Below are 27,708 nucleotides of genomic sequence, written 5' to 3'. Positions count from 1 at the left end.
TATAGCAAAACACAAAGAGGATACAAATGTGAAATTTCTAAAGATAGCTATAATATTTGACCCAAGATTTAAGAATCTGAAGTTCTTTCCAAAAGCTGAGATGAAAGAGGTATGGAGCATGCTTTCAGAAGTCTTAAAAAAGCAACACTCTGATGTGGAAACTACATTACTCAAATCACCAAAAAAAAAATTATCCTTTGGGTGGTGCTATCTAACTCAGATGATGAAAATGAACGTATATTGGTCTGCACTGCTTTGCGTCATTATCAAGCAGAACCCATCATCAGCATGATGCAAGCCCTGTGGAATGGTGGTTGAAGCACGAGAAACATATGAATCTTTGGCACATCTGGTACATAAATATCTTGCAATGCTTGCTATGATAGTGCTATGTGAATGCCTATTCTCACTTTCAGATGACACTATAAAAAAAAGCAAGCAGTATTATCTCCTGCAAATGAAAAACAAACTTGTTTGTCTGAGTGATTGGCTGAATGATAAATAGGACTCACTGGACTTGTAGACTCTAAAGTTTTACATTGTTTTATTTTTTAGTGGAATAATATTTTTGTACATAATCCTACATTTGTAAGTTCAACTTTAATGATAAAGAGAAGTATTTGAATTAGTACATAAAATACTATTTCTTTGGTTTTTATAGTGCAAATATGTGTAATAAAAATAAATATAACGTGAGCAGTGTACACTTTGTATTCTGTAATAGAAATAAATATTTTTGAAAATAAAGGAAACAAAAAATTTAAAGAAATGATTTTCTATTATTGTTTACAACACAATTAATCACACGATTAATTGATGTATTTTTATCATGATTATTTTTTTAAATTGCTTGTCAGCCCTATTAATAATTTAAATCCAGATCCTACAAAGATATTTCATGAACACAGGCAAACCATTTAGTTTCACACTTAATTTTAAGTATGTGGGCAGTCCTGATGAAATCAATGAAAACAGACTACGAAGTTAATGGGACTACTAATTTCCTTAAAACTAAGTGTGTGCTTAAATGCTTTGCTGGATTGGGGACAAAGTTCTCATTCCTTTTGAGTTCTAACCCTACAAAGGGCTCCATCCAAGGTGTTACCTGCACTCCTATAAAGAACTCCATGGATAACCACTCTAAGTTTTCATCTGAGTAAAATTCAAAGTGCTGAATTATTTCTTTCTTTGAGGTACCTTGTATAAAGTCAAATAAGAATTATGGTCTTGATCCAGCTTCCACTGAAGTAATCAGAAAGACTTCCAATGATTTTGATAGGAGCTGAATCAGATCCTAAATATGTGCTAAATCCCACAAACCCTGAAAAATATTGGCTCTTATTTAGGCAAATCTAATTCAAGTCAATACGAGTAATCATGTAAGTAAGAGTTTCATCAAGCTCAGCACTTTTAAAAAAATTGTTTAATCTAAAATCCTTAGCAGTTCTCTAATTTATTCATTGTTACTTATACAACAAAACAATCCGGTATCTGTTTTAAAATTAGGGATGTAAATTCCTGTTTAATCAGTTAATTGCTTAAACATGCTTAACCTGTTAACCACTTAAACAGCGGTGGGCATGGGGCCCTCTGGAGCACCACCTACCCTCAGCGTGGCACGGCAGACCAGCCAGGCTGGAGTGGCCTCCTGCCATGGCCAGAGGGGCCTCCTGCCATGGCCAGAGGCTGCTCTGGCTGGACCAAGTCCATTGCTCTACACTGCTGGTGGGTAGGGAGCTGCTCCAGCCTGGATGGGTTGGAGTGTCCTCACCCATGGCATGGCAGGTCCAGCCAGACTAGAGTGACACCTGTCATGGCCAGGGGCTGATGTAACCGAACAAGGCCCACTGCACTGCACTGTGGGTGGGGGGGGGGAGCTACTCCAGCCCTGCTGGGCTGCTAGTTAACCGTAATCACTAAGCATCACCCGGTAAGGGTGATACTTCCCGGTAAACCATTCACATTCCTATTTAAAATAGCTTTTGAAATTGATTAACCAATATTACTTCATTTTTGTTTTGCCAGTATAGGGAAGATTGTGTGTGTCAAAGGGTTCAGAGTTCATATGCACGTTCTTTGGAAACTGTATAAAATATATTGGAAAAGACAGAAAATAATTTAAAAATCTGGGGATGGAATAAAGATGTTTACTTTTAAAGCAGGTGATATTTATCTTTTGACAGTATTTTATTCTGCTGTTATTATTTCTGTTATTACAAATTTTGTATGACTATTTGCGTTTCTATTAATTTAGAGAAAGCCTACTTAAAGCTTCAAAAAGAAAGCAACATAGCTACAGGAGACTTCTTTTAAAACATCCAGCTTCTTTTTCTGCACATAAATGTTTTCAGCTTCACAATACTTCTTCCCCACAATATCTGAAGTAGATCCAAAAAGTAAAACCTCTGGGAATGGCAGTGGGAGAGGCAGGTGAGACATATTCCCTTGCTAGAAGCAAAGTAATATTTATTCAAATAAATTGTTAACTAAATACTTCCTTGTACCTGTTTTTATGGTGTGACTAATGGTTATAATATTCTCTTATATTTCTACAGTCTTTTCTGCTTTGGAGGGAGGTTTTGAAGCATCAGAACCTCTGAATGAGAGGGGTAAAATTTTAGCTCCATTTAAGTCAATGGGAATTCTGTCATCATTTGAGTTCAGTAGGGTTAGGATTTCATCTTGGTGTTTCCATAGCAATAGGTACTGTCTGTCAACTATGTTGGCTACATCTTCTCAGACCTCTTTACATTTTCAACACTTCAAGTAGGACCCAGGTCCTTGAAATGGGGGATAATGTTCTCTCTGTGCCCTCTAAACCATCTCTGTCTTTTTGGTCTCTCATCGCTTTTCCCTTTGCTTGTCCCTTTCCCCCACAAAATATGTCTATGTAGCCCATAGCAGTCAGAGTCCCAACCTGGGGGCCCATGCACTCCAGCTCATGCTACTGTGCTAAGAACAATTGGGCAGACAGTCCTCTGAAGTTGTGGTTTGGGCCGGAACATCAACTCTAAAGTCACCTGCACCCCTCAGACTTCAGAGCTCAAAATCCAGTTTAAATCACAAACTTCAGGCACAATTTACACTGCTGTTTTTAACTCAGTAGCACAAGTCCATATCTATAAAACCTGGGTTGGGAGACTCACTGCTGCAGGCTGTGTAGACATACCCAGAGGCTCTTCACTAGGGATGTAATAGTATAGTCGATTAACTGATTAATCGACAAACAAAAGCTTATAGGTTAATACTATAGACTACACACATTCCCCTCTCCCTCTCCCCCAACCCTTGCCAGTAAATTTTTTAGCAGGCTGGCCAGCAGCCCAGCTCAGTCCCGGCTTGCACTGGGTCCTGGACCTATCCCGGCTGCAGCTCTGCATTTAAAGTGTATTGGGAGCCAGGCAGGCAGGCAGCCCAGCTCAGTTCCGGCTCATGCCCTCCTCCCCGAACAAAGGCTGCCCAGGGACTATAGAATAGTCGACTAACCTATAAGAATTCATGAGGTTAACTGACTATTCAATTAACCAATATTTAACAACCCTAATCTTTACCAGTCAAATTGTGCTGTCCCCGCATCTCCATCCTGAGTATTCCTAAAACTGTTCATATTCTGTCAGATCCACTCTTCCTCTGATTAGCCTCTGCTTCACTCCTTGCTCTACCAAAAACTATGAGCACAGGAGGGAATAACCAGAGGAAGAGGAGTAATCTGCTGTAAAACTGTGGGACATAAAAAACATACGAAGATGGTACGACACAAAAAGGGAAATATCCAAACAAATGATCTATACAGCAAATACAGGATACTTAAGAGATAACCCTGGTCTCCCTCCATATTAGGATCTCCATATTAGGATCTCCACCAAGCATTTATAAATCTCAACTACCCACCCGGAGAAATAAAAAAGCAAATTGAAAGAGCCAGACGAATACCTAGAAACCATCTACTTCAAGACAGACCCAAGAAAACCAACAATAGAACACCACTTGTCATCACCTACAACCCCCAACTTAAACCTGTCCAACACATCATCAATAAACTACAGCCTATACTGGAACAGGATACCATACTCCAAGAGGCTCTCAGAGACAGACCCAGGGTATGTCTACACTACCCCCCTAGTTCGAACTAGGGGGGTAATGTATGCATACCGAACTTGCTAATGAAGCCCGGGATTTGAATTTCCCGGGCTTCATTAGCATAAAGCTGGCTCCGCCATTTTTAAAAGCCGGCTTGTTCGAACCCCGTGCCGCGCGGCTACACGCGGCACGGGCTAGATAGTTCGAACTACGTAGTTATTCCGAACTATCTGTACGCCTCGTGGAACGAGGTGTACAGATAGATCGGAATGGCTACATAGTTCGAACTATCTAGCCCGTGCCGCGTGTAGCCGTGCGGCACGGGGTTCGAACAAGCCGGCTTTATGCTAATGAAGCCCGGGAAATTCAAATCCCGGGCTTCATTAGCAAGTTCGGTATGCATACATTACCCCCCTAGTTCGAACTAGGGGGGTAGTGTAGACATACCCCCATAGTCTCCTATAAACAACCAGCTAACCTCAAGATGATTCTTACCAACAACCATAGGACATACCACACTAATACCAACCCTGGTACCTTCCCTTGCAACAAACCCCGTTGCCAGCTTTGTCCACATATTCATTCTGCTGATACCATTATTGGACCTAACCAAGTGAGTTATAAGATCAAGAACACATATTCCTGCGCATCCAGAAATATAATTTATGCTATCATGTGCCGAAAGTGTCCGTCTGCTATGTACATTGGACAAACGTCTCAGACACTTCGCCAAAGGATTAATGCCCACAAAATAGATATCAGACAAGATCACAAAGAAAAAACTATTTCTTGCCATTTCAACCAGAAAGGACACTGTCTCAACGACTTAACTACCTGCGTTCTTCTACAAAGACCTTTTACATCTGCACTTGAAAGGGAATCCTCTGAACTGTCATTCATGTTAAAATTTGACACTCTCTGGGGGGGGCGGATTGAACAAAGACCCCAACTATCTTACCCATTACCAGGATAGCCTCCCCAGTTATCACCTCTAATACCATTAGCTCACAGACATCTAACTTTCCCCACCTCTAATATCATTAATTCACAGACACTTACCTTCCTTCCTTCCCCCCCCCCGCACCCCTCTTCTGTTCTGAAATGTGATTTGTCTTTTTCATATGTGTTCATTTTTTTAAATTGTATCCTTTGGTATATATGGTTGTGACTATTTTCTTCCACTATTTGATCTGAGGAAGTGGGTCTGGCCCACGAAAGCTCATCATCTAATAAACCATCTTGTTAGTCTTTAAAGTGCTACATAGTCCTGCATTTTGCTCCATATTAGTAGCCACTTTTAATTCCAGTGGTTTACATATTAAAGTTAATACTAACCAGAATACTATCAGAGCATGGACCCATACAAGTTATTCATTATTGTGGATCATTTCTGGAATGACAGAAGATCAGATCCTTATAGCCGTACGCACTCTAAATACTAGCTTATGTTGTGAGTGGTCCAAGTTTGGATATTCTGCCTCTCTCTCAACATCTTGCCTTGCTTACATTATGGGATCGTGACTCATAATGCTTTCATATGATGTCTTATCCTTTCTATCTGCATATTGGAGTCAATGGAATCATTCATTCAAGTAAGTTACTTTTGAATGTGAGTAAGATTCTCTCAGGTCCTCTGAAATTCCAAAAATGATTCACAATAATGGATACTCTTTTAGAGTAACTGATTGAGGGGTTTCAGTCTGGTATGATAATGGGCTCATTTGTGGGGACAAAGATCAAAAATTTCATTAACTGCTCATCACTATTGTTATTATTTCATTAATAGTTAAATTAAACAGAACTGAAAACTCAGAGTTTACCTTTTTAGTCCTTCCAAGGATTCCTCCAGATACTCTGTCATCACTACTCTGTGAAATTGTCCTTGAAGAACTATTCTCAGGATTAGTGTTGGTATTCTCTCTCTCTTTAAAACAACAGAAGACATTATATTCAACTTTTTTTTTCACAACTGAAAAAAGAAACCCATGCTTTTAATTATTTTTAACATTCAGCCACATAAATTAGCTCTGCATCTATAATAGAACAAACAGAATAGAATATACAGTTCAACTTGACACCCAGCCAAACTTGAACAATTCTGTTTTTATATTTCTGACTTCTATTTATATCTTTTTACCGTGTCCCAGATGTTTGATATTCAAAAGCATAATTGATATTGATTGCACTGGAAAATCTGTAAAAGATTTTGACTAATTCACCTACAACTGCATATGGTTAACAGAAGACAGTATGTTGCATGTGAATTTAAGAAACATATCCCAACCAGAAGAGGGTGAATCCTGCTGCAAGAATTGTATTTCAGCACAAATGTTTATTCTGTAGCAAGAGTCCAGGAAAAGCACAGCATTCAACTTGATTTTCACATAACCAAACTGTCCTCTAGAGCCAGCCTTAATTATATAACCCCCTCTCCTAGAGTCAAAGAACCCCGGAATTATTGGGTATTGAAAAATTAGGGTACTAGGCTGCCATTCCAATGGCTTTCCAAAGAATAGCATAATCTTCTCTGATGTTTTCAAAACTGTATGAAAGCTTTATGCTCAGTACATCAATGTTGCTGCATACTGTCTAACATGTCCATATTTCATTTGAGAGGATTGTCTCCTTCACGGTGGTGGTGGTGGTGGTAGAAAAAAATCCTATTTTGAGTTGGCTGGCTATTTCCATCTGATCTAATTCCTTGGCTATGTCTAAACTACATCCCTCTTTCGAAAGAGGGATGTAAATTAAGCAGATCGAAAGTGCAAATGAAGCGGGGATTTAAATATCCTGTGCTTCATTTGCATTATCGCGTCACCGCATTCTTTCAAAAAAGACACTGTGATGCGATTATGCAAATGAAACATGGGATATTTAAATCCCCGCTTCATTTGCACTTTCGATCTGCCTAATTTAAATCCCTCTTTTGAAAGAGGGATGTAGTTTAGACATGCCCCAAGTGGTGAAGAAGCTTATGAACTGACCTTCATGCAAAATGCCATCCAATGCTGAAGGGGCTAGTGATGAAAATGCTTATGATGAAAGGACTAATGTTCTGGGTACAATAAAGTACAGAAATGTTCATCTGGAATACTGCAGCATCACCCATCCCTTTCTTAAAAACGTTGCATAAAATTTTGGCCGCACTGAAGTCAGTAGGAGTTTTGCCACTGACTTCAATGGGACTAGAATGCCACCTGATTAGGTATATACATGAAGTCAGTTTTTTGGTTTATCAACATCAACCAGGAAGGTGAGAATAGCCTGCACACCAAGAACTTAAATGATTGTGTCCTACAGCCCAAAGACCAGCTGGAAGAAGGGTCTGATGATTCAAAGAATGGAGCTAAGTAATCGGAAGATGAGGATGCCTCCACACAAGGTACTGTACATTAGTTAATATTGTATCTTCCCCTTGTTCACTGTGTATGAATAGAGGACAGGGCTACATTGAGCCTGAGACACTATACTCATGGACTCTCCTTCCACTACTATTGTAAAGTGGATGGGGGCATTAGAACTGGCAGAATTTCCCAGAATTCCCAGAGATGGGCAAAATGATGAGTAGAACTATAACTTCCCTCCTGTTCCTTTTTGCTAGTTGATAACTACAATAATTCAGAAAACCCCAGTTCTAATGCTGTTATCTCTGCAATCAGTTCCCTACAGTTGGTCCAGGACCCTGCACAATTAATAGATTTGGTTTCAATAATGTCACTCACAGTTTAAAATTGGCAAGGTTCAGCTACCATTTCAGAAGACAATAGGAATGGGATAACTCTCAAATAAGGAAACTGATGGTATGCTAGACAGAGTGTAAAAACATACGGGGCTTTTGAAAATTTTTCCCACGTTAATTTAGGAGCCTAAGTCCAATTTTCAAAAATAACTTAGTCTTCTACTAACCTAAATCTTACATTTATGCTCCTAACTCACTTTTAATGTGGGACTTAAGTGCCTAGGTCATTCAGGTGCTTTTGAAAATGTTATCCATAGTCTTTTCAAGAATTTTGAACCTTTTTAATTAATCCACGAATGGCAGTCTATCTTTTTCTTTAGTGTGGCAATCAATCAGGCAGCTAATCAGACCCTACAGTTTTCATAACCATATAGGTTTAATTTCATCCTCTGTTTCTGAGTCTTCCCCATACAGATTCATAGATACTAGTTACTGAAGGACAACTGAAAAAGGCAGGGTGTGAAGCTCTGTAAGGCTCTTTCTCCTCAAAAATACACAGACAGCTAAGGATGCGCAGAGAAGTTATCTGTTGGTCTGATACAGGATCTCCAGAAGGTGAGGCAAGGAAAAGCATGACAACAGGTTCCCTGTGCCAAACAGTCAGCACAAATACTGGTCACTACAATCAGTCTGTCACCTGTCAGCTAGAACTTCTATGAATTCTACTTTAATGGTCTGCCTGTGGCAATAAGCATGTTAAAATATAGAATATTCTTGCAAGGTGCATTCTATTATGATAAGCTTCCCCTATTACACATCTCAAAATCTCTTGAGAAAAAAGGTGCCTTTCTTGAGAAAAATAAAACTGGTAACTTTGCTGTGATGCTGGCTAGAGAGCATTGCTTTGCGTGTCTTACAAAGTGTCTTCATAATTTAACATTTATATAACCTAGATTAGATACATATATAATTGTTGTTAGATAAAATGTGTAGTTTGTATTTAGAATAACTGTAATGGTTAGATTCTGAACAGAAAGGTTTTGTACCTTGCTGAAGTATTTTATCTTCTTGGGTGTTTTTTTCTTCCTATGAATAATAAATAATATAATTAAATCTGTATGCCATATTTTCAAACCCTTTCAAAAACATTTAAACTGCAACATTCGATGTAGGGGGGTGAGGAGGGCCTCTGAACAGGGGATATTGTGTGTATGTATGTGTAGGAGGATGGGCAGGGGACCAAAGGCCCCTCATTCCCTGAAATTCATACCAGGGATGCATGCTCTTTCCTTTCCTGTCATTGTCAGGGAATAAGAACAAAGTGTACAGCTTGTCTGTCCCCTAAGCTCCCCAGCCACAGTGAGGCATGCAAGAAACCATGCACTTTCCCCTATCTCCCTGACAAAAGGGAACAGCCAGCAATGTCCCAGTACAAATCTGGGGAGCTTGGGGGGAGCTTCAACTCTCCTGTCCCCCAAAAAAGGCACCCACTGGCTGGGGTAATCCTGAATTGGGTGTGGGGAGAACCCCCCAGCCAGCCCCTTTCACCTGCCTGGTGATTCTGTCTCTTTTCTGTATGGTTTTATGAGAAGCAATCCCATTCTGGCACATCTCCTTTTCCTGACAAAACCAAACTCTTATGTTCCTTTAAGTTATGATAAAAGGAAACTGTATATTGAATTTGGTGTTCCTAGCTCTTTCCACTTAGGAGGAGTTCTTGAACAAACAGACAAACACTCTCAAATACATAGTAGATTACATTGGTATAATTCCTGAAAAAGTATATTAACACTGTAGGTATTAATTCATTGGTAACAGATAAAATAGGATGAAAATAATAATATGCTTGTTCATCAAAGTAGCTAATCTTTTTAAAAAAGAAGAAATATATTTAGCTAGAAAGACCAAGCATTCCATAATATTTTCTTTGGCTAAAAAATAAAATAATTGGATGATAACTGCACTCCTAGTGCTATGAAAACCACAGATGAATGAAAAATTACTTTGGACTCAAACACAGGGGGTAAGTTTTCCATGCTGAGCCCAGAAGTTTAACAGCATGCTTTAAGGAATTATAAAGGCAAATTTCTTCACAGTACAACTTAAAAGAAACGTATGGCTTACCTCTATGGTTTCCACAGTGGTGGTGTTTCTTTCTCCCTCAAGTGTTTTACTGTGATGGTCCTCATTTTCATGCACTTTCCCATCATCCTCATCACCTTCCTCCTCCTCTTCTTCCTCCTCCTCCTCCTCCTCCTCTTTTTCTTCTTTGTCTGTTATTTCTTCATCATCGTCATCTGTCTCTTCATCTTCTGAAGTTTTCCAATCCTATAAAAAATGGAAGGAATAAAGTTTTAAAACTGTGTGTTCTGCAGCAATGGTAACCAGTTGCCTACCCTACAATAACTTTATGCCTCATGTCCTGAACTTAAATGTTCCCTTCAAAGACAGCTGAAAATATGAAAAAGACAAAAGCATTTTATTTCAGAGTATGAGTCATTACTTAGGGTATGTCTAGACAACATGCCTCTGTCGCCAGAGGCATGTAGATTAGGCTACCAGACATAGGACAATGAAGCGGCGATTTAAATAATCGCCGCTTCATTTAAATTTACATGGCTGCCGTGCTGAGCCGACAAACAGCTGATCAGCTGTTTGTCGGCTCAGCGCGATAGTCTGGAGGCGCGGGTGGCGACATCAAAGGTATTTGTTGACCACCCAGGTATGCCTCCTGGGATGAGGTTTACCTGGGTGGTTGACAAATACCTTTGATGTCGCCACCCGCGCATCCAGACTATCGCGCTGAGCCGACAAACAGCTGATCAGCTGTTTGTCGGCTCAGCGCGGCAGCCATTTAAATTTAAATGAAGCGGCGATTATTTAAATCGCCGCTTCATTTTCCTATGTCTGGTAGCCTAATCTACATGCCTCTGGCGACAGAGGCATGTAGTCTAGACGTACCCTTAGATTCTAACTCTAGAGTCTTATTTTAATACCTGCTTTAAGTACAAAACTCAACTCAGCCTTAATTCTGAAGCTCTAACCAGTCACTCCATAAAACCCCTTTTCTGACAAACCACATGTTCCCTTATAACAGAAAAACAATAAAAGCAAACACTTTTTGGAAACTCTGGATTTTCTTTTATTTGATGTCTGTCTGAATAATAAAATCTGTAATGCTTCCAACATTTTAACAAAAAGAAATTGTTAAATGCCAGGTCTGTTCTTCAAAAAGTTTATTCAAATACCTAAGACATAACAAATGGAACACACTGATTCTCTGTAGAGGCTATCATTCACAGCATGTTTGATCTCAACCCAGCGCAGTACCTCTCTATCACCTCTACATATCTAGGCTTTTCTACAAATACTTTTTTTTAAAATAACCAGGGGTGTGACAGATTGGATCACAGAAATCCCCTTGAGGTTGTCCCCTATTTTGCTGATCAAGCCATCAATGCCTGCCTTCTTGCCCTCTAGGATTCCCCACCACCTGCTGGGCCAGAGTTGGGGTTACTTCCCCCCAGCAGAGCAACATGGACACTGAACCAGCTCAACTCTGCGAGGGCTCACCTGTAAGGGCTCAGCAGAGACCCCAAAGAGGACCAAAACTACAAATAAATCCATCTTACCCTGTGTAAAAATTTTACAGAGAAAGCTCAGAATGTCAGTCCCCTTTATCAATGAAAGAAAGAGGTGCACAGTGGTTGCTCTCTTCCCCCATTCCTCAGATAATTATTTATACTGGCCTTGATAATAAACAAAAGTGTTTTTATTGAGTATAAAAAGGAGGATGTACGTGACTGCAAATGAAAACAAATAGATTAAAGTAAATTAATAAATTAAAATTAATAGAAGACCCTGGCTAATTCTAATCCACTAAGAAATTCGTTACTTCCAAATTCTTATCCTCTGGCCTGGGTTTACATGCCAGAATCTTTGTATTCATGCCCGTCAGTGTGAAAGAAGCTATTTGTGTATATTTGCATATAAATCTGCATGTATATGCAACTACACTTAATTTGCAGCCCGTGGCATGTGCTATGAGTATCATTGTGGCCCCTGGGGCTTCCCAAGTTGAGTAGCCCTGCATTAGTGGGTCTGTGGGGCTGGGGTACAGGATCTTGCAGCCAAGCTGTATGTCATGAATATGAACACAAAACCTTGAGTTAATGAGCTCCTTCCTGGGCCTCTAGCTCTCTGGATGAGTTGCTCTTATGGGTAGGAGCATTAGAGGCTGTTGCAAGAGCAGAAAGGGTAGACAGATTTCAAGAAGCTGCTAACCACTTTACCCACAGCAGCAGCATGTTTCCAGAGAATTATCAGAGTTAATCCAGCTTCATGCAGCTTTCCACATTTCCACTGCTCCACATTTCATGGACCAATGTAGTGCTCTCCAGGTTGAAAAGCATTACCTTCCGTACATACGTGCAGCTTGCACTTAAGTCAATGCATACATAAGTATTTAAGGGGGGAATCAAGCCAACTCCCTTTGAACATTGATAAAATCCTAAACTAGGATATGTTTACATGTTATATAAGTGCGTGTCCCCCTATTTCAAAGCAGAGAAAATTAAATTTCCAGCAGGATAATTCTGCTTGTTGTGGGGTGGCAGTGTTCATGAACTCACAGATCGTGTCAGCTTAATGTCAATGGTCCAGACAATGTCCCCATGATCCATACAAGGATCTCCCCCCTTCCACCTTGAGGGGAATAATTTCTGCAGCAGCAACCCCTTCTCTCTCAAGACCTAGCAGATGGCACTTTGCTTTCTGCGGAGGCGGGCTCAAAGGAACAAGCTGACATCGAGTGGAAGTTGGGCCATATGGACACAAATAATCACCATACTGATCCCACAGAGATTAGCTTGAAAAGCAAATGCCACCTGGTAATATATTAACGTTCCTGCCGAGCCTTATCCATGTTGGGGAATGAAATTTAAGCAGTGGTCATGGGCAGTCATGGCCTGGAAGAATCCTTACTAGTACAGCAGCACTGTAAGGAAAACAGGGGAAATACAGGAAAGGCAGAATTGATGTGTATGGCCCTGATCTTTGGGGATCTGTGGGGTTTTTGATAGGCACTGCAGGCTCTCACTTCCCAAGAGAAATTCTGATGTGTTGCCTTCACTGAGAACCTCCACCCCCGCCCTGTGCTCCCTCCAACTGATTACACTACAGAAATAACTATCTCGTTCTATAAGAATAGTCTTCAATCAGGCTATGTCTACACTGTGAGTTTTGCCAGCAGTGAGTAGGCAAATGAGGCATGGATTAGCATATTGCGGTGTCTCATTTGCATAATTTATGCAAGCCATTTTTGTGCAAAGGGTTTTTATGGGGGAAAAAAAGTAGTATGGGCTTTTTTTGCGCGCAAAAAAAACCCGTCGACACTACTTTTTTTCCCACAAAAAACCCTTTGCGCAAAAAACAGTTTGCATAAATTATGCAAATGAGACAATATGCTAATCTGTTCCTCATTTGCATACTCACTGCTGGCAAAACCAGCAGTGTAGATGAAGCCTCAGTGAAAAATGCCATACAGAACCTTGACACACAAAAAAGGAAATCACAAGCAACCCAAGTGATTTACTATAGACCACTTGCTCATCAAGTACAATAAAAGACACTGACCACAGATACAATACTTGGTTTGGCCTAAATTATAATATTTTAAGTTACCATTGGGTCTCGCAAACTTGCATATAATTGTCAGATTTCCTGGCAACAAGCTTTGCAGATTGCAAGTGGAGAGCCAACAGTGAATTCCCCAAGGTAATCACATAGTGGGCAGTCATCAGCTTCAACATATTGATAAACTGCCAGCAAGAATCATGCCTGCTGGGTTTTGCAACAAATAAGAGAAGAATGGACAAGAAAGTATGATTTTGTTGAACTTTTGTTTTTACTGAGGAACTTATTAATCATTAAGTTACAAATAATATTCTCTATACAATAGCTTAATTTCTACTATTTATTCAAGCTTCTATAAAGTAATGAAAAAATACTAAGGGATCAGCAAAACCAGCCTTTTCCAGGCCAGCTCTAAGAAGAAAGAATTTACAGACAAAAGCTGGAAATGTTTATCTCACAGTTCTGAGAAATAGCTGTGTTGTCTTTAGCATGGTACACATGCAGGCTGCAAGTGCATGTACGTTACATAAGTTGATTGTACTTCAATGCATATGTGAGAGATTACACATATGCACAAGGCTGAATGTCTTTTTAAAAGGTATGCTTCACCTCAACCAGATACAATGGACTTAATACAGAAGCTACTGAGTGAAATTCCACATTTTAGTAGAAGAAATGACTAGGTGATAATCCCTTTTGGCCTTAAAAAAAATCTATGAACCTATATGTAAGTAAGAGTGAAATGTGTCACTGTGCAATGAGTTAGCAAAAAGCCTATGCAGCACTCAAGTCCCTCTTTAATCCTATTTTGAGGAATTAATGGGTCATAAGTTTTGCGCTGCTCCATTCAAACATCCAAAAACCCGAGAAAAGCCTTTGGGGTTGGATGGTTTTCTAGAAATTCCAGATGGGATCTTCCAATTCTCAGGAAAAGCAGCAGCGGCCTCCTATTGTGCACTCTCTATGCTGGAACCTAGAATGACAGTGGCTTCAAAAGGAACACCTGTTAAATTAAGATGGTTTGAAGAGTCTGTTACTGAAAGAAAGGAGAGACTTCCCTTCTCTAAAGGGCCCAGAAGCTGCTTTGTCTCAGTACTTACCAAAGAGCTTACCAACACAATACTTGGAAGGATATTAGATGCTAGTACACAATTCCAAGTTCATCCATTGAAGCCATAATTGTCTCCAAGACACGTCTTTAAAAGTTCTGTATATCCAGCAAGTCAGCATCAGGTGAGAGATCATGCACTGAAAAAGCTACTGGGGAAACCTAGCTCAAAGTATATTCTCTGTGGTGGATTTTGGGAAGGTGGGGATTGTAGGGGAGGGGTTGTGCTTGTTCACAATAACCTTCCAGTTGGACACCAATAAGAGACCAGAGTCAATATTTTCAGACTAAAGTGTAGCCCAAGTGATCTTATTGTTGGGGTCACTGGGCATGATCCTAGGTAACTCGGGGGAGTGGAAGATCACATGGATCAATGAAGCGCCCCCACTCTAGGCCCAAGCATCCTAAAAGCCCCGTTCCCCCCACTTCCGCCTCTTCCCCCCCAGACATAACTTTTCTCTAGCTCGCTAACAGCTGGGAACTGCAAGACCTTGAAGGTGCCTAGTTACTATCAGTGGTATAGAAGAAGAATTCAGATGTGTTTCTGTAGAAGGGAGGAGGAGGGGGGCTGGCAGCATGTCCCAGCGTGGGAAACTTGCTACAGTTCACTATATTCCTGCAAGTAAACAACGTGGGTATATAAGGAGGGAAAACTGCTTACGTTGGTGTGCTTGATCTGAGGTCTAGTCTCCTGGCACCTATTTGAGCGTTCAAATAAACTTTTTTTTGCTTCTCCACACCGGTGTGTTTATTGGAGCGCGCACACCGGGCAACGAACCCAGCTGTTGCCCCCCTCGGGCACGGTGTGCCAGCAACATTATTCTTCTGCCTGTGGGTTTGACAGCAATACTCCCTCGGCTGTTATAACTATGCCCTTTATTTAATAGAAAGAAGTAGGCTTAACATTAGGCAGATTAATGAAGACCTCTTACTTACATCTTCATCACACTATTATAAACTAGGTGAAGAATTACAGTTCTTCAACTTTGCAAAATGTGTTTGTAATGCATTTTGTGTTTCAATTTCTAAAAACACAAGCAGCTACAAAGTTAGGCCTCCCATTCATATTTACTTCTGGGAAGCTTAATTAAAATAGTAAGGTATCTTGTTCATAATCCCAGTTCTAGAGTTCTGTCCCTCTCTTTAGAGGATCTAGAGGGCAGACTTTCTCATAAGAGGTTTTAAGACTGTGAACAACATTCTTCACCAGACCCTGAGCCAAAACCATGAATGCAAGGTGTGGGTGGTGCATAAAAAGAGGAGAATTACCAAGGAGACTGGAAGGACAGTTTGCAGGCATATATCCTGCATGTCCCCATATAAGGAAAAAGAGTAGCCACTTTATGACCTCCTGTCACACCCCTGGGAAGAGGATCTAAAATGCTCCATACACCCTGCTACTGGGTTTAGGCTAAGTGGACAGTGACCTGCATCCACTACTCTTTGCTATCAGAGAGGTTACAGAAGCTGACACCTTTCATAACAGCTAAGGTCATGCAGTTAAAACAGCTTTTGGGAAAGAAAAATATCTTGTAGCCTTCACAACCACCTTAGATCGGACCATGCCAAGTTGGCAGCAGGAATTTCTTCATCCTGCTTGCTAGAGAGAGAACTTCTGCCACGATTCAGGAAGTTTAGGAGAAACTTTCATGGTTGCTCTGCAAACTGTGGGAATGGGATGCCTAGAGAAGAGGCAGAGGGATTTTGAAATAAAATTTAGCCTCAGTTCTATGCCACTGGTTTGGGCTCAGTGAAGGGAATTTTCATGTTGCAGTTTATCTTGCATAGGGGTCTCAACCACACACTGACTAGAATCCAAGTACTAATGAAACCTGCTGAACTGTCTCCTCATGGCCTTTCCCATACACCAGCTGGGGGGCTGAGTTGCTGGGACCCTCCACTCCCCCCATGTGTGTCTCCAATTTCTGAAAAAGGAGAAAAGGTGCTGTCCTTCAAATCCTTCTCAGAAAGTCAAGATTTTATTGTTTGTTTTCAGTTTATCAGTTTTGAGACGAAAACCTTTGAAACCAGTGAGGATACTCATTTCAGACATTTAGATGAAAGTCTTTTTAAAACCCTGTGAAAGCTCTGCTACAAAGAGACCCCTGCAGACTGCTTTATGTGTCACCTGGAAACAGAGAATTCTGGGAAATTCTCCCTGAGGGCTGGTCATAAACCTAGGCTCAGAGCAAAGTCCTGGTCTCTCCCCAGTTACCATAAAGAAGACTTACAGAGGAGACAGAATGAGGCACTTAGCTATGTGCTCTTTGAATGGTCCACTCCTCCTAATAAACAGGAATCAGGCGGAGGCTATTCAGCAGCCCTCTCAATAATGCATGAACAGATTCCCTCACTACCATCCAGCTCATCTGAACTGTCCAACACTCTGCCTCTGCTGTACAGGCTCAATCCCAACAAACTCCAACCACATTACCTTCAAAGTCAACAGTTCAGAAAAAGTTTACCAATTACTGTGCCATTTCACACCAAGTCAACCAAAGGAAGCACAAGTATATTTGAGAGAGCAGCTTTATAGCATTATGTAACTCAAAAGGCTTTGCAGACAGAAAATCATCTGTTGCTGCATAATTTCTAAAAGGTAGAAATACAAACTGGATTCTGCTTTGTCATGCATACTATTCCTTGGTGAAAAGTTTGAAAAATAGTCAAAAGTTAGTTCTAATTTTTTGGCTACATTGCAGTTTTAAAGATTGTTCTTTAGAGATGTTTATGCAGCTGTATTTGTTTTGCAATTCCACATAGCAGATAAATTAGTCATTTTTTGTTCACCTCCTGGTTTATTATGAACAATTTGCAAACTCAAATGTCACCTTTTTCATATGAGGCTTTTAAATTTAAGGTATCACCTTTTAAAGAAACCAGAAACTAGATCCAGTGGGTCAGCCCCTGGCTTGCACTATGGTCCCTCAGTGAGGTGCCTGGGTGTTGCAAAAGGGCTAGAATACTTCCCAAAATAGGTGGCCTCACTGTGGGCGAATGTAAAGCTGGCAAAGCTCCTCCCTGTCTTCCAACTGTTAGCAGTGGGAGGGGATGCAGCCAGACCGTCCCAACAATCTGGCAATCATGGTTCAGTGTAACAGACCAAATTAGGCTTTTACAAGCAGCATATTTAAAGCTGTTTGATCTACATTATATCAAGGAGCCAAACCAATCCAGCAGCCCCTAGTAAAGAGGAGCTGAGTGAGGATATAAATATACCTTTGCTCATTCTATTCCCTATAGTGCACACTTTGGGCTTTGTGCCAAGTACCGCTCAAGCAAACTGAAGAATTGGGGTTTATGCGATAATCTTGTTAGGATATGGCCAATAGGCTCATGGCTTTTGAGATTTTTTTGAAAGTCAGATTCTCCTCTCATCCCATTTCCCCACCCCCTTTTCCTTAAGGGAATAAACCTCTTTTAAAACTTCACAAATACTGAAAAGTCATGGCCTATTGCAAAATAAGCATTTCAAGCATCATCCACCCCACCTCCTTAATTTCAGAGGGTCCCTTACCCTGCTTTCCAAATGCAGGAGCCAGGTCTATCCCTGGGGTAGCTTGTGTTGGCTGTCAGGCTCCTCCCAGTGTGGGCGGGGGGGGGGGGGGGGGGAAGGCATGTAGATAGTTTGAGATTTTGAGACATTCACTGCACTCCCATGCAGCAGTGGGACAGAATATACACCTAGCAATGCCCCGCGAACTAGGTGCGGCACTCAGAGGGCACATTCACACAGCAGGGCTAAACTCAAAATAAGCTACGCAATTTGAGCTATGTTAATTTTGCAGTTTAAGTTGAAATGGCTTATTTTGATTTTTGGTGCAGTCTACAAAGCAGTTATTTCAAAATAGAGCACTCTCCCCCCAACTTTCTTTAGAGGTTATCTCACATTTCTTTCAAAATAACGGGCTTGCTGTGCAGATGCACACTGTGTTTTTTCAGAGTAACTGATGTTACTCCGAAATAACGCTACTGTATAGACATAGCCAGACAGAGCAGCAGATAGGTCTTGCGGATATAAGGGAGCATGGTCAGCTGAAATGGGCACACAGCCAAGGCACATGCTACCTTCATCATGAGGTATGAGGGATACACTAATCTTTTTATGAGCAGTGAGGAGCGATTGCCACACACTATCCTACCCAACTGCGGCAGGACTGCGCAGAATCCTCTGCTTGGCATATATTTCATTGTTCTAAACTCCAGAGCACCTCAGAAATGGCAAAAACAGGATTTTGCCCTAGAGGGGCTTGTCTATCTAGGGGGAAAGTATCGTGCTAATTAAAATGTGATAAGCCCTTGTTCTAACACTATTAAATAGAGGTTTAGTAGAATTCATTTTGTATCATTTTGACAGATAATAACTATGTTTTATGCTTTTTTAATTTTTATCAATTTATATTTTCATGATTGTGCACAATTATCGATTTTCCTTTTTATTTTTATCAATTGAAATGTTTACAGTTGTGGGAAATTATAGAGGGGGTGTAAGCAACAAGGAGGAGACCATTATTTTTTAATGACAGTAGATGTTGAGATTAAAAAAGTTAAAGTTTTATAAACATTAAAACAAATACCACCTGTCAAAATATAGAAAGTAAATATGCTGAACTCTAGTAAGATTCTTAAGCAGCTTTTTTTCTTACGTTGTCTTTTTGTAAATATATCTATTATTACTTACGATGGAAAGAAATTTTCAACAGCTTGTGTCAGTATGATGAAATAGATATTTACTGATATTTACATATAATAATCTAATCCTTCCAAGACGAATTAAATATGACTTTTACTTGAGTTTGGATAAGGCCAGTCATTTTAAAAAAATGCATCTGACTATGGTTAACCCTCAAAGGATTAGATACATACATAGGTGTCTAGAACTGCAAAACATTAATTTAATACTCTTGTGTTCAGTGCTCTGATCTTGGGTAACTTTTTATGACTAGAGATACTGCTTTCTAAAGCTCTTATCAGTGCTAATAAATTCATTTGGTAATCTTTTAGGGTGTGTCTACACAGCAAAGTTATTTCGGAATAACGGCTGTTATTCCGAAACAACTATGAAAGTGTCTACACAGCAATTCCGTTATTTCAAAATAATTTCAAAATAACAGACGACTTATTGAGAAATCTGTAAACCTCATTCCGCGAGGAATAACACCTATTCCAAAATAGTTATTTGTGTGTAGAAATACGGTGTGTGTAGACGCTCCACTTCTACTATTTCGAAATAGCCCCTCACCAGGGCCATTCTAAGTTATTCCTTCTAAGGCTCTAAATTGAGATAGCACATCTACATTAGGGAAACCTGCCTCAGACTAATTTTGAGGCTTCCCTGCAGTGTAGACATGCTATTTCAAAATAAGATATTTTGGAATAAGTATTCCGGAATAGCTTATTCCAAAATAATTGTGCAGTGTAGACATTCCCTTATTGAGTAAAGTGCAAGCTTAACATCTTTAAACCCCAATCTTTTCAGCCTTTTACCATGATAAATGGAGAGCATAATTTAAATTTCTAACTACAGGCAGTCCCCGACTTACGCGGATCCGACTTATGTCGGATCCGCAGTTACGAACGGGGCTGCCCTAGAGTACACAGACTGCGGGACCTCGCGGTCCTGCCGCCCATGTACTCTGGGGCTTTCTCTGCGTCTCCCTGGTCTGCATACCAGGAAGACGCAGAGCAAAGCCGCGGAGGGGCTCGGGCAGCCCAGGGGTGCCTGGGCTGCCCTCCCCCCACGGCTTTGCAAAGCTGCGGGGAAGCAGCGGCTGAATCAGGACCAGAGCAGCTGGGGTGCTGCTGGGTTGGTCCAGTAGCGCCCAGAGCGGCGCTGTGGGACCAACTGGCAGCACCCCAGCTGCTCTGCCACAGGCGTCCGGAGAAAAGCCTAGTCTGCTGGGGGGGGGGGGCGCATACTAGCTGCGCCCCACCCCCCACCCCAGCAGACCAGGAAGACACGGGCGGCGGACCGAGACGCACCGCGGTCCCGCCGCCTGGGTCCTCCGCGGCTTTGCTCCCCGTCTCCCTGGTCTGCTGGACACCAGCAGACCAGGGAGACGGGGAGCAAAGCCTCTGAGGACGCCGGCAGCGGGACAGCCGCGGGGCATCTAGGCTGTCCCGCTGCCAGCTTCCCCCGCGGCTTTGCAAAGCCTCGGGGAAGCCGGCAGTGGAGCAGCCCAGGCGTGCCTGGGGTGCCCCGCTGCCCGAGCCCCCCCGCGGATTTGCAAAGCCTCGGGGAAGCCGGCAGCGGAGCAGCCCAGGCGCGCCTGGGGTGCCCCGCTGCCCGAGCCCCCCCCTCGGCTTTACAAAGCCGCGTGGAAGCCGGCAGCGGAGCAGGCCAGGCGCGCCTGGGCTGCCTTGCTGCCCGAGCCCCCCCGCAGCTTTGCAAAGCTGCGGGGGGGGGGGGGGGGCTCGGGCAGCGAGGCAGCCCAGGCACGCCTGGACTGCTCCGCTGCCGGCTTCCCCGCAGCTTTGCAAAGCCGTGGGGGGAGGGGGGGGAGGGCAGCCCAGGCACCCCTGGGCTGCCCGAGCCCCTCCGCGGCTTTGCTCTGCGTCTTCCTGGTGTGCAGACCAGGGAGACGCAGAGAAAGCCCCAGAGTACACGGGCGGCAGGACCGCAAGGTCCCGCAGTCTGTGTACTCTAGGGCAGCCCCGTTCGTAACTGCGGATCCGACATAAGAATTAAGGGAATATGGGTTGGATAAATGAACTGTAAGATGGATAGAAAGCTGGCTAGACTGTTGGGTCCAGTGGGTAGCGATCAACGGCTTGATGTCAGGTTGGCGGTTGGTTTCTAGCGGAGTGCCCCAAGGACCGATTTTGTTCAACATTTTTATTAATGACCTAGATGAGGGGATGGATTGCACCCTCAGCAAGTTCGCGGATGACACTAAGCTGGGGGAGAGGTAGATACGCTGGAGAGCAGGGATAGGGTACAGAGTGATATAAAATATATAGAAAGGATAGAGCAGGCCGGGTGGCTGGTGGAGTGGCACTGTATGTGAAAGATAATGTAGAATCAAATGAAATAAAAATATTAAGTGAATCAACATGTTCAATAGAATCGCTATGGATAGTAATTCCATGCTCCAATAATAAGAAATTAGCAGTAGGGATATATTACCAACCACCTGACTAGGACAGCGATACTGACATTGAAATGCTAAGGGAAATTAGAGAGGCTACCAAAATAAAGATCTCTTCAATAATGGGGGATTTTAATTAGCCCCATATTGACTGGATACATGTCACCTCAGGAAGAGAAGCAGAGATAAAATTTCTCAATGGCTTAAATGACTGCTTCTTGGAGAAGCTGGTGCAGGAACCCACAAGGGGAGAGGAAATTCTCGATTTAGTCCTTAGTGGAGTGCAGGATCAGGTCCAGGATATAACTGTTACAGGACCGCTTGGGAATAGTGACCATACTATAATAACATTCAACATTCCTGTGGTGGGAAGAACACCTCAGCAGTCCAGCACCCTGGCATTTAATTTCAAAAAGGGGAATTACGCAAAAATGAGGAGGTTAGTTAAACAGAAATTAAAAGGCACAGTGACTAAAGCCAAATCCCTGAAAGCTGCATGGAAACTTTTTAAAGACACCATAATAGAGACCCAACTTAAATGTATACCCCAAATTAAAAAACATAGCAAGAGACCTAAAAAAGAGTCACCGTGGCTTAACCACCATGTAAAAGAAGCAGTGAGGGACAAAAAGGTATCTTTTAAGAAGTGGAAGTCCAATCCTAGTGAGATAAATAGAAAAAAACATAAACACTGTCAAATCAAGTGTAAAAATGTAATAAGAAAAGCAAAAAAAGATTTTGAGGAACAGCTAGCCAAAAACTCAAAAAGAAATAACAAAATGTTTTTTAAGTACATTAGAAGCAGGAAGCCTGATAAAAAACCTGTGGGTCCCCTAGATGATTGAGCTATAAAAGGAGCAATCAAAGACGATAAAGCCATTGGGGAGAAACTAAATGATTTCTTTGCTTCAGTCTTCATGGCTGAGGACGTTGGGGAGATTCCTGAATCTGCACCATCCTTTGTGGGTGATGAATCTGAGGAACTGTCACAGATTGAAGTGTCATTAGAGGAGGTTTTGGAACAAATAGAAAAACTTAATGTTAACAAATCTCTGGACCGGATGGCATTCATCCAAGGGTTCTAAAAGAACTCAAATGGGAAATTGCTGAGCTATTATCTGTGGTTTGTAACCTATCCTTTAAATCAGCTTCCGTACCTAATGACTGGAAGGTAGCCAACGTGACACCAATATTTAAAAAGGGCTGTAGAGGCGATCCTGGCAAATACAGACCGGTAAGTCTAACTTCAGTACCGGGCAAATTAGTCGAAACAATAGTAAAGAATAAAATTGTGAAGCATGTAGAAGAACATAATTTGTTGGACAAAAGTCAACATGGTTTCTGTAAAGGGAAATCCTGTCTTACTAATCTGTTAGAGTTCTTTGAAGGGGTTAACAAACATGCGGACAAGGGGGATCCAGTAGATATAGTATACCGTACTTGGATTTTCAGAAAGCCTTTGACAAGGTCCCTCACCAAAGGCTCTTGTGTAAATTACATGGCCATGGGATAAGAGGGAAGGTCCTTTCTTGGATTGAGAACTGGTTAAAAGACAGGAAACAAAGGGTAGGAATAAGTGGTAAATTTTCAGATTGGAGAGGGGTAACTAGTGGTGTACCCCAAGGGTCAGTCCTGGGACCAATCCTTTTCAACTTATTCATAAATGATCTGGAGAAAGGGGTAAGCAGTGAGGTAGTAAAGTTTGCAGATGATACAAAACTGTTTAGGACAGTCAAGACAGAAGCAGACTGTGAGGGACTCCAAGAAGATTTCACCAAACTGAATGATTGGGCAACAAAATGGCAAATGAAATTTAATGTGGATAAGTGTAAAGTAATGCACATCAGGAAAAATAACCCCAACTATACGTACAGTATGATGGGGGCAAATTTGGCTACAACAAATCAGGAAAGATCTTGGAGTTATCGTGGACAGTTCTCTGAAAACTTCCACACAGTGTGCAGCAGCGGTCAAAAAGACAAATAGGATGCTAGGAATTATTAGGAAAGAGATAGAAAATAAGACCCAGAATATCTTACTGCCCCTGTATAAAACTATGGTACGCTCACATCTTGAATACTGTGTACAGATTTGGTCTCCTCACCTCAAAAAAGATATTTTAGCCTTGGAAAGGGTTCAGAAAAGGGCAACTAAAATGATTAGGGGTTTGGAACGGGTCCCATATGAGGAGAGGCTAAAGCGACTGGGACTTTTCAGTTTAGAAAAGAGGAGACTGAGGGAGGATATGATAGAGGTATATAAAATCATGAGTTGTGTGGAGAGGGCTGATAAAGAAAAGTTATTTATTAGTTCCCTAAATAGAAGAACTAGAGGACACCAAATGAAATTAATAGGGAGCAGGTTTAAAACTAATAAAAGAAAGTTCTTCTTCACACAGCGTGTAGTCAACTTGTGGAACTCCTTGCCAGAGGAGGCTGTGAAGGCTAGGACTATAATAGAGTTTAAAGAGAAGCTAGATAATTTCACGGAGGTTAGGTCCATAAAAGGCTATTAGCCAGGGGATAAAATGGTGTCCTTGGCCTCTGTCTGTCAGAGGCTGGAGAGGGATGGCAGGAGACAAATCGCTTGATCATTGTCTTCGGTCTACCCTCTCTGGGGCACCTGGTGCTGGCCACCGTCGGTAGACAGGATACTGGGCTAGATGGACCTTTGGTCTGACCCAGTACGGCCGTTCTTATGTTCTTATGACCTGGACAGATTAGAAGATTGGTCCACAAGAAATCTGATGAGGTTCAACAAGGACAAGTGTAGAGTCCTGCACTTGGAACAGAAGAATCCCAAGCATTGTTACAGGCTGGGGACCGACTGGCTTTTTTTGAAAGTGCTTTTTCAAAAAGACGCACTATGTAATGCAAACTGCTTTTTCTAAAGAGAGCATCCAGACTGCTTGGGTGCTCTCTTTCGAAAAAGCGGCTTGCTTTTTCGAAAGTACTGGTTGTAGTCTAGACGCTCTTTTCCGAAAGAGGCTTTTTCAAAAGTATCTTTCGAAAAAACCTCTTTCATCAAAAGAGGCTTATAGTCTAGACGTAGCCAAAGTATCTTAACTCAAATTTTGGCACCATCCACACTGCGGGAAGTTGAAGGGAGCAACTCTACCTTCAACTTCCCTTACTCCTTGTAGAAGCAGGACTACCGACATGAACAGGAGCGCCCTCTCAGTTCTTATTAGTGTGTTTTTACTAGTGCTGCTACTAATTCAAACCATGGAAGATCAACTGTCGTTGCTTCAATCCTATCTGTAGAATAGACAGGGCCTAAAAGACTTAGGAGTATAAGTCCTATTTTCAAAAGTCACTTTAAGTGGTATTCATGTTTCTGGCACTTTAGAATATGGGCCTAAGGAATCTTAGGCACCTTTGAAAATTTTACCCATAACATTAGCACATAGAGAAACACAAATCATACAAATTACAAAATATATCATCCTGTCTGTGCTTCCCTCACAGGTACAGCTAAGAATACAGTACAGTAGATTCATAATCATCTATTGTTCATTCCCTTATGGGAAACTAACTCCTTTAACACATTTAATACTTAATACTAAATACTAATTTCTTCTTTTACACTGTCTCAGATTAATGTAATTTTTGGAACTGATTAATAAATCTGAAATTGGTAATTATCCATTGTTTCAGTGCTTTGCCAGGAGCGTATACTTTAAGTGGAAAGCAGGGACACACATATTGTATTGGACCAAGCTGTTTCTGTTCATTCTATGTCTTAAGTGTGTTGGTAGATTGTCGCTGTGGCTCTCCCAAAGGAAGGCTAAGTCTTCGCCATCTTATCCAAGCAGAGCATAAACAGCTACTGTACTTTTATAGTTTGTTGTATGAGTATTTGTATCTGCTTAATCCCTTCTATTTTATAAGCAATCCAAGTGGACTTTTAACATCTTTTCTGCCAAAAGTGGGTCCAGAGGTTTACCTAACTCCATCAGGTTCGAAAGATTTTTATTTACATATTCCCAGAGCAAATCAGTATAAAAAATAGCTCAGGTATGCTATGTTCTTAATAAACAGAACTATCTTCTGAAAGGACACGGGTTTTTTGGAAAGCGCAAACAGATAAAACTTAGATGGCCACAGGAATAACTGATCTTCTAATTTAAATGGCCAACTAGTGATTTTGGATGCCTCAGGGTTTTTTTTCTTCTAAATATCTAAAAAGAAACATCTTAAAAAGTCTGATTTTCAATGGGCGAGTGTACAAAATGAGGCATCTTTATGGTGTTTTAAGTGGTGAGTGACCAAACCAAATAATTATTCTTTCAGCTCTACTGGCTACTAGAGAGTCAGATGCTTTACAACGTACCTTTCAACCCACTCAGTGTAGCTGAAAACCTTTAGGGCTTTTGTTGTATATCTGCTTCATAAACTGAGATAAATATTCTCCTGAGCATCTCTGTAAGGGAGCTGGCTAAGGGGTTTTACCAAGCTAGAACTGCTGTTAATATAAAGAAAAAAACTTGTGTTTTTCTTTCTGTTTGAGAGACTGGATCTGTGTCCAAGCACTTACCCATCTTACTTTGCTTGGGCACTAAAGATCAAGGTTTTTGAGCAGTCTTTACCTCCAACAATGCAACCACTGTAACTTTTGCAGTACATTATGAAGAGTCCTGTGAATTGCTTGAAGATGATGATAATATTATTTAAAAAAATAATATTATTGTGCATCCTTCTCCTATCCTACAAACAGAGATAGCCAGTCGAGAACAAACAATCATGATTTTGCCCACCAAGAAACAGGGCAAAAGATCTGTCAGTCAAGCCCGAAATGTAAATCCCAGTCCATGCATTTTCCTCCAGTTCTCTACTCCCACCTCTAATTTCCACCCCAATCTCCACCCTTTGTGCCTGGAAACAAAGACACTTTGTCTCAGTGATCATATCCAGCTGTTTCTTATTTTTCTTTGTCTTTTATTCCATCTCTTCAACAGTAGACAAGGATGAAGAAAGAGCCACACAAAGGAAAAGGAGAAGAGAAAAGGCAGCAGAACTATAAGCTCTCCTAATAAATTCTTGCTTCACATAGACACACCTCCATGGATAGCAGTTTAGCAGCCTCCCCTCCAATCTTTCATGGGACTGGACTTTTCTTTCCTGACATAGAATATTGCAAGCCCCTCAAGACTCCGTTTTCAACTCAGTTCCTGCGTCACCCACATTTCCTCCTCTAGCCAGTCTGTAATGTGGATTCCCCAAGCTGCTCTTGCAGCACTGAGCCCTTCTAACCACAGGATTGTAGATTAATACGTGTCCTATTTAAAGCTACCTTTGCTAAGCATATGGAAGTGTAGAACACAGAAGATCATCCCTTTAATAGGGTATCAGTTACATAGTGAATATATAACAAATCCCTTATACTCTTTGTAAGCTACTTGTCCAGTTCCAGGTGGAGTGCAGAATATTGGTTACAGTCTATAAAACCTTAAATACTGTGGTACGCAGTATTTCAGTAGAAGACTCAATAGATGGGAAAGTAATGGCAATTGAGGGCAAACATGTTTGATCTTTCTCCATGAGGGAAAATGGCAATCTTCAGGATTCAATATCAGACTCTGGTTATTCAGAAGTTGGATATCTAGATATTCTCAACAATAAGGAATGGGTTCTTGAGAAGTAATTTGATGACAGGTATGAATTAGCGTAAGCTTCCTAAATAATAATGCAGTGGGCACAGTTACAAATCTCTAAATGAAAGAGATTAAGCACACTTGTTATTTTTCTTTTTGCTATAGACTACTGGTTAGTCTATATGAAGTTCTCAGCAGTACAAATTAATTTTTCAGAAACAAAAATACCCAGACCTCATCCAAATACTTCCACATACAAAAGCTTAGGTTTAAGTGTGCAACCATATTCTGGGCTCACTGAGCATCTCCAACAAGAACATATTGCAAAATCTAACTCAGGATAATACTGGAGATTTCCAAATTGCACAATTAAAGTATCTGGCTTTGATGCCACAATACCAAACATTCATATATTTAGGGTTGCCAGGTGTCTGATTCTGAACGGGACAGTCCAGTATTTGAGCTTTCTGTTCAGGAAATAAATTAAAATATAAATGTCCAGTATTTTCTAAATAAGATGTAATGT

At 41.3% G+C, this 27,708-nt stretch overlaps 1 protein-coding gene across 5 annotated transcripts in view; it reads right to left on the bottom strand.

Moving 5' to 3' along the window:
- RPGR (retinitis pigmentosa GTPase regulator) overlaps nt 1-27,708 on the bottom strand; it is an 84,868-nt gene that overhangs the window by 5,018 nt on the left and 52,142 nt on the right. For 2 of the 5 annotated variants that reach the window (XM_075913244.2, XM_075913245.2), the window contains 3 exons: nt 9,884-10,087; nt 8,806-8,845; nt 5,901-6,004 (listed from right to left, as the gene is read on the bottom strand). In XM_075913244.2, coding sequence (XP_075769359.2) covers nt 5,901-6,004; nt 8,806-8,845; nt 9,884-10,087 — 348 coding nt within the window. Of the gene's footprint in view, nt 1-1,197; nt 1,322-5,900; nt 6,005-8,805; nt 8,846-9,883; nt 10,088-27,708 lie in introns of all 5 variants that reach the window. The other 3 variants (XR_012898416.2, XR_012898417.2, XM_075913246.2) reach the window with 3 other exon arrangements.

This window comes from Pelodiscus sinensis, chromosome 1, assembly GCF_052426305.1.
Source record: "Pelodiscus sinensis isolate ZL-2025 chromosome 1, ASM5242630v1, whole genome shotgun sequence".
NCBI lineage: Eukaryota > Metazoa > Chordata > Testudines > Trionychidae > Pelodiscus > Pelodiscus sinensis.
This window is presented reverse-complemented; position numbering and strand designations above follow the sequence as displayed.